General features: G+C 33.2%; 1 protein-coding gene across 1 annotated transcript; it reads right to left on the minus strand.

The window, feature by feature from the left end:
- Nucleotides 1-1,028: 1,028 nt before the first annotated feature.
- Nucleotides 1,029-15,883, minus strand: LOC148610992 (uncharacterized). Its single transcript, XM_088590987.1, has 10 exons — nucleotides 15,864-15,883; nucleotides 15,378-15,393; nucleotides 13,307-13,385; nucleotides 8,866-8,947; nucleotides 7,943-8,050; nucleotides 7,444-7,535; nucleotides 6,344-6,434; nucleotides 3,829-3,958; nucleotides 3,158-3,309; nucleotides 1,029-2,041 (listed from the first exon to the last, which is right to left on the minus strand). The coding sequence occupies exons 2-10, from the start codon at nucleotides 15,391-15,393 to the stop codon at nucleotides 1,934-1,936; spliced, it is 858 nt and encodes a 285-aa protein (XP_088447113.1). The 5' UTR covers nucleotides 15,864-15,883; the 3' UTR covers nucleotides 1,029-1,933.
- Between the last annotated feature and the right edge of the window lie 867 nt (nucleotides 15,884-16,750).

Consider the following 16,750-nt stretch of genomic DNA (forward strand, 5'->3'; position numbering starts at 1 on the left):
ACACCAAAAAGTTAGATACAACCGCAATGCTACTGACTTGGTACATGTATTTCTGTAGAAATGGTTGGTGGGTTAAACCAGGTTTTAAAGCGCGCTTAGCCTTCCGCTTCCATTAAGGCTAATTGCTGTAGGTGTATACAAACAGGCAGCACGAAATTGCCACCAGGTAAAGTTGTCAAAATCTGTAATTAAAGCAATACAGAAGAAATGTTGATGAAAAAGTAATCAAGGCAACAAATATTCTAGTCGAAATCAAACGCAACGCCATCCAAGGACAAAGACCAGACAGGGAAAACAGACACATACAACAAAGAACATAAAATAACCAAAATAACACGTACAAAGAAACAAAAGGAAATGAGCAACTTGGACTCCACTAAAAACTGGGAGCATGGACCAGGTGCACCGATAGGATAAGCATCCTCTGCTTTACTAGAAACACCCACCCAATTGCTCATAAAAAATCAAGTCCGGGTAGACGAAAGAGGGAAGAAAAACTATGACACGTTGAATAAATCGGTTCTCATGGTTCAGATAGATACATCGTAATGATCCATGAGTTCATGAATACGACCATAAAATTTGTGTAGTGATGACTTCAATCTTGTAGCAACAGAGCCCTTTTCAGAAGCATAATAGTATGAAGTCTAGCGCGATACAAAAAGTCATCGTAGTACGGCAAGCTCAGATATATCTTAAAAACGAAAATTCATAAATGAGTGAACCTTGCATTGTGGTCAGAAAAGAGCCCGTCTCAATCTGGAAGATTTTGCTTCTACCTTGATGGAAAAAAAAGAATCTTGCTTTTAAAAAAAAATTGAAAAAGGAACGAACGTGATGAAACGCAACAATGCACCAGTGTAAAATCTAAATATAAAATAACAAAATCTTTCATAGGTCACCAAAAGTCCTTAACAAGACACACCTTTAAGTATTCATCGAAATGCTCCCACATCAAAAGTAATAAAACTCACGGTAACAGAACGATGACACATCTTCAAAATAAGGCAGACAAAAATAAATCAAGATATTATGAAGTGCGTTTTGTGTTGTTCAATTAATTTATCGCATGGCAGCATAAGGTATTTAGAAATACATTAAAATTATTTAAGATAGATGCGATTCCTATAATATATGAAGGTGCAACATAATATAAAGTGATAGCATGCATCGAAATTTCGATTAATTTTGCATTTCCTTTTTAATGTATAGTTCTAATCAATGTCTTCAACAAAATATATGCAAAACTTATCAATTAGTACTACAGCTAAGAATCAAGCAAAATGTGATTCATGGTTGGACTTATTAATTAGTACTCAATCTTAAAATCAAGCAAAATGTGATTCATGGTTGGAAAGCCTACATATTTTTATTTTTGATATTTTGTTTAAATTGTTGTAAAAAGAAATTAAAATGTGGCTTTTTATATAATCCAAGTTTATAGGACATGTGAATTATGTAAGAATGCATTCTAGAATTCAGAATTAAGGGATATAATTTGCACATGACATTGAAATACAACAAATTGAATTTTTCGATGTGAATTATCACATAAGAACAGATAGATTTGCATGAGTTATTATACATTCCATCATTTTGACCTATAGAGTAAATTAATAACAATAATAAAAATGGGTAGCGATAGCCTTTTTTATGTATATATTACAGACCTTGCATGATTCTTACAAAGACTGCTACGTAATAACTGACACAAACTTGTACGCATGTATAGTACTTTTGATGCTGAAATGACCTGTACAATGTCCAAACTCAAATAGTAAAATGAAATATAATATAAGAGAGGCTATAATCAATGTTCAAACAAATGACTTAAAATAGTTTTAAACAAATATATGTTCCCTTCTATCTGAATAATTTAAATTCCATTTACATGCTCATTTGCATATTCAAAAATCTACTGAAAAACTCTATCTCATCTCTGGTACAGATCTCTTAACGTTGTATTCTGCTCTGGGTTGACAAAATCTTTTCCTGACAAATCAGTAAAATTCTTGCATTCTTTGATTGCAGAATTCGGTACCTTTAATGGTAAAAGAAAGACAACTCTACTCAGTAGTCATGTATGAAAAATTATCACAAGTGATGATTAGATTTGAACAGTTGTAAGTATCAGTCATGTATTGCATATTCATGAAAGCATGGAGGCTAAAGAATATAGTGCGCTTTCTTTGTTTTTGCCTTTTCTTTTCCTATTTATGTTTTTTAGCAAATGATTACATTATTTCATCAAAAGGGTAAATATCGAGCTATTACACTTAAAACATGTTTTTGAGGAAAAACAGAATTTCCATGGAAAATAACGCTTCAGAAAAGAGATCCATTTTATGAACTCAAAATACAAGTGAAAGTAGTAAAGTCTATTCTTAGTTCGATCTGTCCAGGTGTATCAAAGTTCGTGCCTCTTTTTCTAAAATGCACCTGAAATGATTTTTGGTATTTCCTTAATGGAAAAACATGGTCAAAATTAGATTGAAACTTTTTGTTTATTTTATTTTAAAATCACGAACATTTAAGGCTTACTATAGAAGCCTATGGGGCAAAGAATACAAGACTGAAACATGTGTATACCGTCTATTTCGTGCTAAGTTAAAAAAACAATATACATCCACGCATAAGCCACGAAAATAGTAACAGTTTTGCTTGTTCAGTCCAAAGTAATGTAAAATCTTTTTAATAAACAAAAATAAAGCAAATTTAAAAATCTAAACGTGGATAATCATGTTACCTTATTGAAATATATCGTTCGTAATGAATTAATATATACAGGCAAAAAAAACTGACGCAAAAAAAAATCAGACAATTAGAACATTGAGCTTTCCTCATCTTCTTTACTTGTTTTGGTATTTGAAAATGTTTATCGCGAATGCAAAAATAACATCAATATGGTATAATATATAGAGTCATACAAATTATAATAAAAATGTCAACTTCTAAGTTATTTGATTTAACCGACATTGCTGGCCTAGTGGACACTTGTCCTGTAAAGTATATAGAACCATGGCACACAGGTGTCAAAGGCAAAACGCAGTGAGGAAATATGTCAATTCAGAATTTGTTCGTGATAATAATATGCATTAATTCAATAGAAACTATAACATCATCCACTGAAATTCAAAATAAAATTTATAGGCAATACCTTTTCAAGTGGCGTGTACTGAGGATGATGATGGACCATAGTTGGATTGTTGGAGGCCCTGTTATATGTCATTATATAAGCCCATCGCCTTAGATCACTTTTGTTAGCACTGCTATGATGCAGGGTATTACAATGGAAGAACAATGCATCCCCTGAAAATTGGATCGCTTTTGTTAAAACTAATATTGTGCAGGATATCAATGGAAGAACAACGCATATCCTGGAAGTTCAACTATTTTCTAAAATGAGATAATTTTTGTTATATATATAAAAATCAAGCGCGAAGCCAAAAACAGATTATTCCGTACGACATGTTGAAAAATTAGAAAAAAAACCATACTTAGATATGAAATGGATTCCAGTTCAAATGGATTCGTAATTAAAACGTTATTTTGCTTGGGATTATCTTAATCACGGGTTGCATACCAATCGACATTAATGACGTCACAGTACCAAACCAGGTAATGCAGTATCTTCAGTTTTGCACAAAAGACTATTGAGGAAACCTGAGAAGCAGCCAATCAGAATGCTTACAAATCAGTTCAACTCCTTTACCAATATCTTCAATCTGTCTATCATTTCGTTTTATCATTTACTTCGTCGTTTCCAAAACTCGAGATTTAAATTCCATTGATTTTAATTTTGACTATAAAAGCACTAAGACAACAAACCTGGTTCCATTTCCATGTAGTGGTGTGGGCATTTCTCCCGAATCAAATCAACACGTGATTTCAAACCCACGTATTGACCATCGAAAGGATGGTGCTCAATACGTCCACATTTGTGAGAACCACTCAAAACCTTTCAGAAATTAAGAAAATATATATACATGTATGTAGTTAGACAAGAGGCTCATCGGAGCTTGCATCGCTCACCTGGTTAAATTTTGCCAATCAAGGGCAATAAATTGAACAAGGAGCTGTCCAACAATTTCCACTCAAGAAGACTTTGGTAGGACTTATCATAAGGGTCATTTCAGCATTTGAAAGTTTCTTTCTATATATCATAGTTTTCAAAATATAGGGTGAAAATTGAAAAAATATCTTTTTTTCACCTTTCAAGGGCATTAACTCTTACAAGGTGTTGTCTGAAAGGTTTGATCCCCGAAACTTTAGTAGGCCTTATAATAAGGATCATTTCAGCAATTGAAAGAATTTTGGCTAAAACTAACGGTTTTGGAGATATAATGTGCAAAAAAACTACTGTCTGACCCCCCCCCCCCATGTTCTATTTTTTAGTAATGGCGGCCATGTTTTTGATGATTCAAAAATCCAAACATCAGTTCTCTGCAGGATACCCCAAGGAATATTAAAACCAAGTTTGGTTCCAATTGGTCATTTAGTGTCATAGGAAAAGATTTTTGTATTTTGAAAGAAATACCATTTAAAAAAGCCAAAATTTATCGAAAAGGGCAATAACTCCAACATGACTTAACAGATTCAGAGGCGTAGCTAGGCCTGTTTTATTTGTACGCAAAATTACGGCGAGGGGTCTTGGGGGGGTCTCTCAAGGCCCCAAGTGAGTGAGTCATTGCATAAAACCTCTATTTCATCTTTAAAATATGTGTTTTTTATTTTTCTTACTTTTTCCGAAAGTACGCAACTGCGTATTTGCGTATAGGCAGCTACGCCCCTGAGATTGAAACGAAAATTTGACCCGGTTGATCTCATCATGCTGAATAGGTTGATCATTATCATATTTTGGCTAAACCAAATGGTTTTGGAAATATCTGCGAAAAACCATTGTCTGACCCCTATATTTAACTTTTAGTAACGGCAGCCATGTTTTACAACGGATCAAAACCTCCACATCAGTTCAAAACTGGATACCCCAAATAACATTTATACCAAGTCTGGTTCTAATTGGTCAAGTAGAGTCAGAGAAGACGATTTTTGAAAGAAATAACATTTCAAATAGCAAAAAAAATCGGAAAAGGGCAATAACTCCAACATGGCTTAACAAATTAAAACAAAAATTTCACCGATAGATCTCATCATGCTGGACACTTTTATTCTTTTAGAATTTGGCTTAACCTAACAGTTTTGGAGATTTATGCGAAAAACTACCGTTTGATCCCCATGTTCTATTTTTAATAATGGCGGCCATGTTTTTCAACGTATTAAGAATTCCCACATTTTTTGCAAGATACACCGACTAACATTCACAACAAGTTTTGTTCCAACTGGTCAAGAAGTGTCGGAGGAGAAGAGTATTGAAACATTGTTTACGAAAATGGACGACGACAACGACGAACGCAAAATGATGCCAATAGCTCACTTCCGCCAGCTGAGCTAAAAATTTGTCACTGGAATATATTGATTTTCACGATGTATAGTCAAATTAATGAGAATTATAGAAGAGTAATCAAGGGAACCAAGATTTTAGCGGTAATCAAAAGAATGTAATCCAGGGACAAAGACCAGACATGGAAAACAGACATACACAACAAAGAACATAAAGTAACTAAAATCATACATACAAAGTAACAAAAGTAAATGAGCAACTCGGACTCCACTAAAAACTGGGAGCATGGACCAGCATGGACTAGAAAATATCTGTTTATCACCCTATACTATTTACATTTTCTGTATTCTAGGACAAATTCTAAGAACTGATAACAGTTAGGGTTATCTATTTCTCTGGTCGCCATCAATAACTTTTCGATTAATGCGGTATACTATTGCTTTTATAAAGTCGCAGGTACTCTTCCAAATGATACCAGACATGACATAAACAACTCGGTAAATGCTTTAAAAAAAGAAAACGCACACTACATGGTCCAGAATATTTCGAGAGCTCCTTCAATCGAATTGTGGAGGTCCTGAAATCGAATTGCGTAGAACCAGAAATATTTAAGGAGCTGCTAAAATCGAATTGTGGAGGTCCAGAGATATTTGAAAACCTCCCGTAATAAGACGATTATTTATGGAGGTCCTTAAATAATTCAAGAGGTCCTAATATCAAATTGTGGAGCTCCTAAAATATTTTAAGATGTTCTGAAATTAAATCGTGGAGGTCCAGAAATATTTAAGGAGCTCCGGAAATCAAATTGTGGAGATCCATAAAAGACTTCCATAAATATTATATAGACCTCCTAATGATAATTTTGACTAATTCCGTGCCTAATAGCTTAACTTAATATTTCATTAAGATTCATATCTTTTCGATATTTTATAAGGCCCTTACCTCCATACAACCATTCTCCTTTACAGCAGGATCAAGTGCCACCCAGACAGTCATCATGTCGGGATAGAGATTACCACATTTATACCAATATCTACAACATATATTCAACCGTATGAATGGGGCATCTACTAGAGTTGGTAGAAGTTAAGATAAAAGTTGAATAATAAATATCGGCAACAAAATACCAAAGCGTCGGTAGTGGGATAAATCAAACTCGTCAAAATCCCAAACATGGCCTGAACGTGCAATCCCAAACATGGCCTGAACGTGCACAAATAAAAACAAAGGCAATCTACATACACAATGTAGCGAACCGAACAGAATAGATAATACATGAAATTTGAAGATAAGAAAAACAAGACGTCACACAAAACTAAAGCAGTGGCATTATGAACTCCCACAAAAAAAAACAAGAGTGTCATCCAGATGGGAAGCCAACGACACCCGTCATTATGCTCCCTGACACGAGTTATAACGGGGTCAAAATAATTCACACTAGAGAACTTTTATTCAATTCATCATGATGTAAACAAAGAAATCAATGCGAAAATGGCGAAAAACTATCCGAAATAATTGAACCAATATAATAAAAAATCATCATGAAACATTGACAATACCAAATGTATACTAGTATTAAAAACTGTCGGGATTTGATCTTGAACTTGATTTAATATAGCAATAAATCATGCATTCGAAATCAACATTTTGCCAAAAAATCACTTTACATTTGCCAGGGATTGAAGTGTATCTTTGTGTAATACAATACATGAAAAATATGTTTATAGCATGATGAAATCTACGCATAGTGCTATTACAATTATATGGTTCCCAATTCAGCTCCGGATTTAGTTCCAAGATTTTGACTACTAGTATAAACATTAACTTCCTCTTCAAATTTACTTATTCGCGAATGAACAAAAAAGTAGTGGAAACATGACATGATTTGCTATATTCATTTTAGTGTAATGTACAGAAATATCAAGTGTACTTTATTTTGTGGTGGTTTTAGAACTGACTATAATATTTTACAAATCTAGATTTTTACGTTACTAAACAATAACATCTCGTGTCGTTCCCGGCGACAATTATTGTATGTTTACCCATAATCTTGGTGCCAATAATGCGGCGCTGACATTTTCGGTTCTTTTAACATGTATTTCGAGTGATAATGGTAAACCTCCCCACCAAGCATCTGAAAAAAAAAAGAACTGTGATTTATTCCTGCTCAGTTACAACGTATCAATAAGGCTCTTTTTCAATAACAGTAACGATATCAAGATGGGTTTACATTCTGAATACACAAATAAGGGATAATATTACCATCCAGATACCTATTAATGGAAATTTTTAGTGGTGATGTACCACATCCATTTACTTCAGTTTTCTTTAAAGGCTATTATCGAAGTTTTTCGAATGATTGTCCTAAATCGGTCGGGTCAATGGTTTAGTCACGAAGTTATAAATAATTTCTGGACGATCCATTGTACGTGATGCGATATTCTGAGAGGAAGATCCATTACACGAAGTATAATGTTCTGCAATATCGTAACCTTCGATGTTAAAATGTATTTTACAGTCAAGTTAGGTTGTCTATGATACCTTTTCACATGTATTCACTACTTTCTCACTCCTGGCGGCCATTCCTGTGACGTCATTACCAGGGTGACTCCATATTATTCTAGATGTTTTTACATTCCCTTTTTCTACCTAGATCATATATCGATAAAGCAAATACACGAATAATGAATGCAAGAACTAATAAAAAATTGTGTACATGAAGAAACCATTTTTGTTAAAAATATACATGTTAAGAAAAACACATCACAAAACATTAAATATATATAGTTTGCAATTTTTTTTTTCAAACAAACAAACTGTTATGAAATATGGGACTGATTTGTTTGTTTTTGTTTTGTTTTATTATTTTGTTTTTACTTTTGTTTGCTTGTTTGTTTGTTTACAAAAAAATTCTTACGAGGTATTGAAATCGCTTAATTATGTAAATGTATCTTTTCTTGTGATTCAGTATTTGTAATTTCTTTCTCACTCTACACCTTTATTAGCAATATAATTTACCCTTACAACTAGATTATCCACATCCAATTGGTTTGTATCCTAGAAGGACAGGGCATAAACAAATTGATTGATACTACAGTTTCTTTCCAAAAAAATAAATGCCCGATTTTACTGGGACGATCGGGTCGCCAATTTCATTACTACCTTGCCGAAAAACAACATAGAACGAACGGGTTTTACCACTGTCATAGGTTTTGCAATTTTATAGAATTTAACAGAATACTAAATAGTTACCCTACCGGTTCATCTAATTTATTCTGGTTGCTTATATCCCTTTGATTATTGGTGAATTCTTATTAGTTGTTGTTTTTGTTCCACACTTTGTTTTACTCAATATTTTGGGTTTATATCTGCTTTATTTGTCAATGCATCGACTTCATGAGTTATTGGCAACCCCTAACCATGGTAATCCATTCTTGACTAACCATAGTAATGATATTATGTACCTGGTATGAATATTTGTGGAATGCATCACTTTCACTGACAGCTTTGATCAGCATGCTTATTTCTTCTGTATCAAACAAATTCCTATGGCAATATTTTAGAAAAATATAACATCAGTTTAAGAATTCAATATTTTGAAAAAGTGAATTCGAAGAGATTGTCCAATATTAGACATGAAAAATTCAGTTCAATGTATTACATCATTATATATCATAAAATTGCTACAAATAGATAAATGGATAAAACATTAAAAGATTCAGGTTTTATTATATAGTCAGACAGTACAGGACTGTAACAAGAGGCAATCTATAACATACAATACTATGGTGAACATGACAGAAGTGTAACAAACATATATACAAGTAACATTCTAACACAATCAATAAAAAATACTGGCTGCAATACATGTATAAGGTATAATCGATATGCACAGGGGAGAATTGATTTCAAAAATGTCGACTGAAGTAAAAGGTTTGCCGATGTTGGCAATAAATAAGGCAATGTTACTTAGAACGACAACATTACATAACGACAACATGCCTTGCATCTTCGACAGAGATGGATTGTTATGGTAGTAGGTCGGTATAAGACTCACACACAATTGGTGTACAACGTCGTTTGTACGTACAAAAAGGTAGTGAAATTCATCGTCGACCAATCTATCTTACAAAGATGACAGAAACGCTCTCCATGAGGAATGTTATTCCATCGTCCAGTTTCTATAGGAAATCGTATATTGCTACAACGAAATTTCGCATAACTCTGACGTCTTTAACTTTTTAAAGTAATTTTCTAACTTGAACTCGGTTTTAATGAACTATAGGACTGACCCTATGAACTATTTAACATAGAAAATCAACTCTGTATAAGAAATTGGTCTTTTAGAATTTGTTGTATACATGATTTTATCTCAATTGATTCCAGTGCAAATTGACCGTCACAAATATATCTCAGACCTGCGTCATCTAAAATCGATCTAATAAAATTTTGACTTCAAAAGATTTGTTGAGTGGATTTTGAAAAGTAATTAATACATAATACCTGATAGTTTTGATTGATGTGTAAGTAGTTTTGACCAGAAGTACAACATTCTAATCTTAACCTTTATAGCAAGCAGAAAACCAAGTGTTTCCCCATACACCATTTAATTCGCTGTTCTGAAGTGTACCCCTAGCAGTCTTTTCAAAAATTATAAATATATCTTTTCCAAAACCTGCATATCCTCAAATCCCCACACTTTACAAGAATAAAGTAATATGGGTAAAACAAGTGAATCAAACAAAGTAAGTTGAGGATCTACAGGGATTGGAATATTACGCAATTTTGTATATAAGGCAAACAGAGCCTTCTGTGCTTGCACTGCTGACTTATTTTCTGCAAAAGTGTATTTGCCATTATAATTAAACATAATACCTAAATAAGAGTAGAAATCAGCAATTTCAACTACTGATCCAAACAGTTTGAACTCATAATTACGTTTTGACTTTCTCTTCGTAAATATAACAGTTTTAGTTTTATCAACAATAATGACACCATTCGTTATAATTACATTCAAAAACTATCAAACAGTTATGAAGGTCATTTGGCGTTTCACCTAAAATTGCTGTATCATCAGCATAAAGTAATACGTATATCATTATGTATGCTCTAAGCATATCTTTACATTTAGCATATATATCCTGCAGCCCATTTACATTATTATGAACAAAACATTCTTCTAGGTCTGACAAAAGTAGACTGAACAAAAAAGGATACAAATTTAACATTTCATCAGATACATTATTTCTAACAAGATTTTGTCATAATCCTAGCCTCCAAACAGTATCGAATGCCTTTTAAAAGAGTAATCAAGGGAACCAAGGTTCTAGCGATTTCAAAAGAAAGTAATCCAGGGACAAGGACCAAACATGGAAAACTGACATACACAACAAAGAACATTAAGTAACTAAAAGAATACATACAAAGTAACACAAAAATGAGCAACGCAGACTCCAGTAAAAACTGGGAACATAGACCAGGTGCACCGGTAGGGTAAGCGTCCTCTGCTTTTCAAGAAACATCCGCCGAGTTTCTCATAAAAAGTCAAGTCCGGGGTGGACGAAAGAGGAAAGGAAAACTATGACACGATCAACAAATCAGTTTTCATGGTGCAGATGAATACACCGTAACGATCCACGAGTTCATGATGATGACATTTAAACTAATTTCGCCATTCAGAATATCATTAACCACTTCATCATCACTATCGGGTATAACAAAATCAAAATCATCACTCTCAGAATCTTCAATAAGATTCTTGAAAAAATCATACAAAGAATGCAAAGAAACCTGCGGTCCACCATCGGAGTGTTTGTTGAAATTATCTAAAAGCTTCCATAAATAATGTAATCCGTTTTTTTTTTTTTTTTTGCCGTGTCGGGTAGACGATTTTAGTTTAGTCCGCAAAACTCTTATTAAGTTCTTGTCTATGATTAACCGGTATATTTAAATGTAACTCTGCTCTCTTCGGTTTTTAGCTCGCTTCATGAAAATGCTTTCTCTTTCAGCGGCAATTTACATTAAACAAAGGCTGCTCGATATCTATGCATGATCGTTTCGAAGTCCTATGTCCAAAAGTTTTATTCGCGCAATTCGTAAATGCTGAGTTTAACCTATTTACAAAACGATCTAAATCTTCCTGTAAAGTATCGCCGTCAGGATCAATTGAGTCGAGATCACCTGTACATTGATCAAGTAATTCCGCTTCATTGAACCGTTTTGCAAATTCACAAATTAACACCTGTCACAGACCGACTATTGTCAATCAACGGTAATGTTATGTTCCTAATCTGGTATAATATAATCTGATAATCGACTACATCTACAATTAAAATCTCCTATTAGTCCACAAAAAGAATATTTCGGTTTTAGTGCGAAAATATCATTATAAAGTTCATCAATAACTTCATACGATGTGTATTTCGAACCCTCAGGTGGTAAATAAACCAACCCCAACAATACAGATAGATCGTTATTGAATACAAAAAGTAAATCAAAGTACAAAATCACAATTACTCTCTATGAATTCCATACATTTTTTCAAACTCTTTTTTATATATGACTTTCGTTTACATTTTTTGGTTTTTTTTTGTTTTGCATAAAAAGTATAATCTGTTGGAAGGTTCAATACATCATAACTATCAGTTTTGTTTTCAACACATACAAAAATATCATACAATTTAATGGTTTCAACAAAGTCTGAACTAAGAAGTTTATTCTGTATACTACATACATTTACATAAGATATTTTCAGGTTATTTGGTTCTCCATACTGACATCTTGTATGCCTGGCCTACCTGGTCATGTTATGTACACCTTGCGGTGGGCCAAAATATCTGTCCAAAGATAAGGTTCATTATACTCATGATCTTGCCGATCCTGTCGGTTTGTGACATATGGTGGTGGTTGATTCTCAATGCGTCTGAATTGATCTGGTCTATACTGTTGATCGTCTCGAGGAAACGTTCCTGGATAACATTGGCGGGCATTTATAAATAGCTTATCTCGTTTCAGCTTCACATTCTTATTTTCCCAATCGTTCCTCACGTTTAAATATCGGTTACAATTTGCTCCTCCTCTCTATAATTTCTTTAGGCAACTGTTCGCACATACTGTAATTTGTATGCTTCACAATTGGACAGGCGCCGCCTTCAAACATTTGTCCCGATTTTTTCGAGACTCAAATTTTGCCATTACAGTCTTTGGTTTTCCATCATCTCGTGGTCTTAATCGATGGACTACGTGCAATTTTATAGGAGCTCCAATTTAAGTTTTTCTTTTAAGATTAATCAAGGGAACCAAGATTCTAGCGGTAATCAAAAGAATGTAATCCAGAGACAAAGACCAGACATGGAAAACAGACATACACAGCAAAGAAAATAAAGTAGCTTAAATAATACATACAAAGTAACAAAAGCAAATGAGCAACTCAGACTCAACTAAGAACTGGGAGCATGGACAAGGTGCACCGGTAGAGTAAGGAAATAAAAGATAGTTAAAAGAGATGCTTTAAATAACATATTTAACCTTTCAATGTGCGATTTATCAACAAAATATCTCTGCTTAAAATGTCAAAAATGATATCGTTCGCGAAGTAGGGCTGCTGTTTTATTATGATTGGGACATGTATTATTGTTAATGTATTGGTCATAATGTTGACTGGTTTAAGGGTTGGGTTCTAAATGTAGTTTCAATTTTGCCAATGACCCCTTTACGTCTCAATATTTAGGGTGTGTACTTCTTTTCACTTAGTATTTTTGTTCTTCCTTTTACCGGACAAAATTTCTAGTAAATTTTAGCAAATCTGTTGATCATATTTGCAAAGAAATGAGTCCTGCTTTAATGATGGTTTTCCTGAAGTAATTTACATTGTCCATACGACAAACATCATGAAGAATTTCCTACCTTATTAGTATATATCCATACTCTTTGAAATCCTGTAACATCTTGTCGGTGACTTTAAACCCATCATCAAATTGATATTCTTTGCAAGAAAAAAGACACATTGATATTTCTTTATAAAATCGTCAGGGTAAAATGTAATTGTTGGATGAATTTATATCATTAAAATACTATGGGGATAACTGTTGAATTTATAGTGGATTAACATACAATTAATATATGCTAGCTATCGCAACGCAACGGCTTTCCCCTTCTTTCAATATAAACGAACAAGAGCATCTTCAAAAAAGGTTTTATTTGCTTCTAGTCACAAAAGCATGCAACTGGGTTAACAAACAACATTTATATTTAACCAAGTCGTACACTGAGGGAAAAACTGACATCTACGATGTTTGTTCATTTTCAAGTAGTTTATTTTTTAGATGTAACACGTCTTTATAACGAACTTTAGCAAATCGAAAATTGAAACATTGAAATACAAACAGAGAGAAATAAAGTATTAGATTTAATCATAGGGTGTACAAAAGGTTAAAAGCCATGCATATAAAAATTAAAGATTTAAATTAATGTTATTCAAGACATCTATTTACGGCCGTGTTGGTGTAGTAAAGGCAATTGTCATGATTGAATCAAGGATATTAGTTTGAAAATTAGATCAATGAATTCCCGCACAGAAAGTACGAAAGAATCTAGTCAATAGTGCTATCTATAGTGTATACATAATTTGATGATATGGGGATCAAGTTTCATAGATAGCCAAGGTCAAGTGTAGTTTAGTACTAGACGTGATGAACAATATGTCCAATTTCGTGGCCTGCACAATAATACTTGCCCCTTGTTAGAAGAAACAAATTCTTTTGAAGTGTTATGTAATTGGGTGGGAAAGCTCATAAAAATGAAGTTCAACCTATCTCAAGAACTTTTTTTATAGTATGAAGAAACATAATGTACGTTAGGAAATGCATATATAAAATTCCAAATAATGTTAAAATCAAAGCCTGTTATATCTTTGCATTCATTAGAAGTAATAAATGTCAATTTATTTTGTGAACGCTATAATCAAAGTTGTAGTCGACAGGTGTATGTTTAGACATCACAAGCATTATTAAGTATTTTCTTTTGTGATTATTTTCGTCCTCAAGTTTGTCACGTGAAATGTTGAAAAAACAATCTCCACTGCATAAATAATTGGTACGAACACAATTAGTCAAAAATAAGACGAAAACCGAATCGCACAATGCAAGCAACAAATAAATATTCAATAGCATGATTTTAAGAATTACCAAAGATTGAACTCAACAAGTTCGAAAGAGTGGACAGTTCTTTGGGTTTGGCAGACATCAGTGAGGCTTGTTAATGTAAATTTCAGCGAAAGAGGAAAACTATACCGGACAACCATTATGGTGACGACTGAAGAACTTTAAGCGATGACCTTAATATGTGGGCAACATACATGTCTATTTGTTCATTAGTCGCCAAATCTAGAAAAGCGATGGACATATAGTTGTTACAATTTTCTACAACATATATGAAGTGACAAATTTACAAATGATTTTCTACTACATGTATGAAGTGACAAAATTAAAAATGCTTCAGCGTCGTTTTGGTTAAAGAGTTTAGTTGAAAGTTGTCCTCTTGTCTCAATTAAGAGATCAGACAAGAGGCACACTTTAGTATGTCTGCAATGTCCTTAATTTCAAGCTCTTTAGACAAAAGCGGCAAAGACAGTAACTTAATGTAGGATTACTTAGTAATAACTTGAAAAACTGTGTCAACGTTTCTTTGTTGGAATGCGTTTTAGATAAAGTATGATGTATAGGAGTGTAAGTTATAATGCAGGTAGAAGTGCACAATGTGTGCCCAATGTGGGTACTACTGTCTTAACCACCAAACGACAATAATATGTTGTCTATCAAAATGTTCAACATGATAATGATTATATATAAAACATATACACTAAATGGTCCTTGTACATTTCTTTATCACTTTCACAACTTTCCGTTATTTAGTATTTACACCTTGTTGAAAAAAATGCTGGTAATGTCTATTGTCTAATGTACATCTTAATACATACCTGCAACGTAACTCATCTAAATAAAAAAACGAAATCATTGAATAAATAAAATCTTATTTCTTTTTACAAATACATTTTTACACATATGTAAAATACCTCAGAACATTAGATTTACTTTCTCTGTATCCTTATTATCACTTTGTATGGAAAAATTAATCGAAAAGTGTTCATAAATACCAATTTAAAAAGCATGGTGACAATTGTGTCGGGGTTATACTGGTCACTTTCAGTCATCGAAAATTTTCAAATGTTAAACACGATAGTCAAACAATATTACAATAAGGCATTGACAAGAATTGATGATAGATGTTATTAATCTTTGAAACTAGCCAGCATGAAAATACAGTTGCCCATAAAACTGCGACGTTTTCTAAGAAACGTGAGACATCTAAAAACAATTCAAAAACACGTAAAACAGTATTGTTGAAATGCTTCAAGTAGCAACTCAATACAAGCAAGAAAGACAAAAATATTACATTTGTTTACCTTTCTTGATGGTATAGCTGTTATAAATAGAACAGAAAAAAATCACGTGATTTATGCATAGAGGCTCTTGAGGATTTGTTATGTATTTGTTATATTATAATCTATTATCCCTAAATGGGACGAATCAATGGATTTAAAGGTTGACGTACTAGCCACGTGCTCCTCCCTAAAATCGATTTTTTATTTTGCATTAAACCCTGATTTTACACAAACTATAAACACTAAAATAAAAACGTGATTAGATTTTTATTTCTTTAATTGTGAGGTTTGCCAAGTATTTCATTATTTATTGTATCGATATTTCCTTGGTGTATACGTATAGATTTTTGTGCGTGAAATCAAATATAGCATTTGTGTAAAAATGTATTAAAAAAATTGTACATTTATTTTCTTGTACAGATACATAACTTTCTTGCAAGACACTAATGAGCATGAAGTATGTCTATTAAACAATATGGGGATGCAGCTCACAATTTGCATTAAATAAAATCTCAATTGCCAGGAGTGCATCTTAACCCTGTTGCAAATTACAATTTTGTTAGTAGGCCATAATCTCTTTCCTTTCATCTGTGGCAACATCCCTTCAGCACCTGCGTATGCATTGTTCATATCACAACTCATACGTTATGCCAAAGCTTGCCGAAACTATGCTGCAGGCTTTTTGTATCGCGCTAGACTTCTAACAAGTAAGCTTCTGGAACAGGGTTATGTTGCTACAAGGTTGAAGTCATCACAACAGAATTTTTATGGTCGTCATCATGAACTCGTGGATCGTTACAGTAATCAAGTGAACCAAGGTTACAGCGGTAATCAAAAAAATGTAATCCAGGGAAAAAGACCAGACATGGAAAACAGACATACACAACAAAGAACATAAAGTAACTAAA

The sequence above is a fragment of the Perna viridis genome, chromosome 7 (assembly GCF_037379345.1).
Source record: "Perna viridis isolate PV_CMFRI_1.1 ecotype Kerala chromosome 7, ASM3737934v1, whole genome shotgun sequence".
NCBI classification, from domain to species: Eukaryota; Metazoa; Mollusca; class Bivalvia; order Mytilida; family Mytilidae; genus Perna; species Perna viridis.

What these genes read in the sequence shown, in the direction of transcription:
- LOC148610992 (XM_088590987.1), bottom strand. An exon ending in AGGAGAATGGTTGTATGGAG is followed by an intron (nt 3,959 to 6,343) that starts GTAAGGGCCTTA and finishes AATTTCTGAAAG; the next exon opens with GTTTTGAGTGGTTCTCACAA. An exon ending in AGTACACGCCACTTGAAAAG is followed by an intron (nt 2,042 to 3,157) that starts GTATTGCCTATA and finishes TTACCATTAAAG; the next exon opens with GTACCGAATTCTGCAATCAA.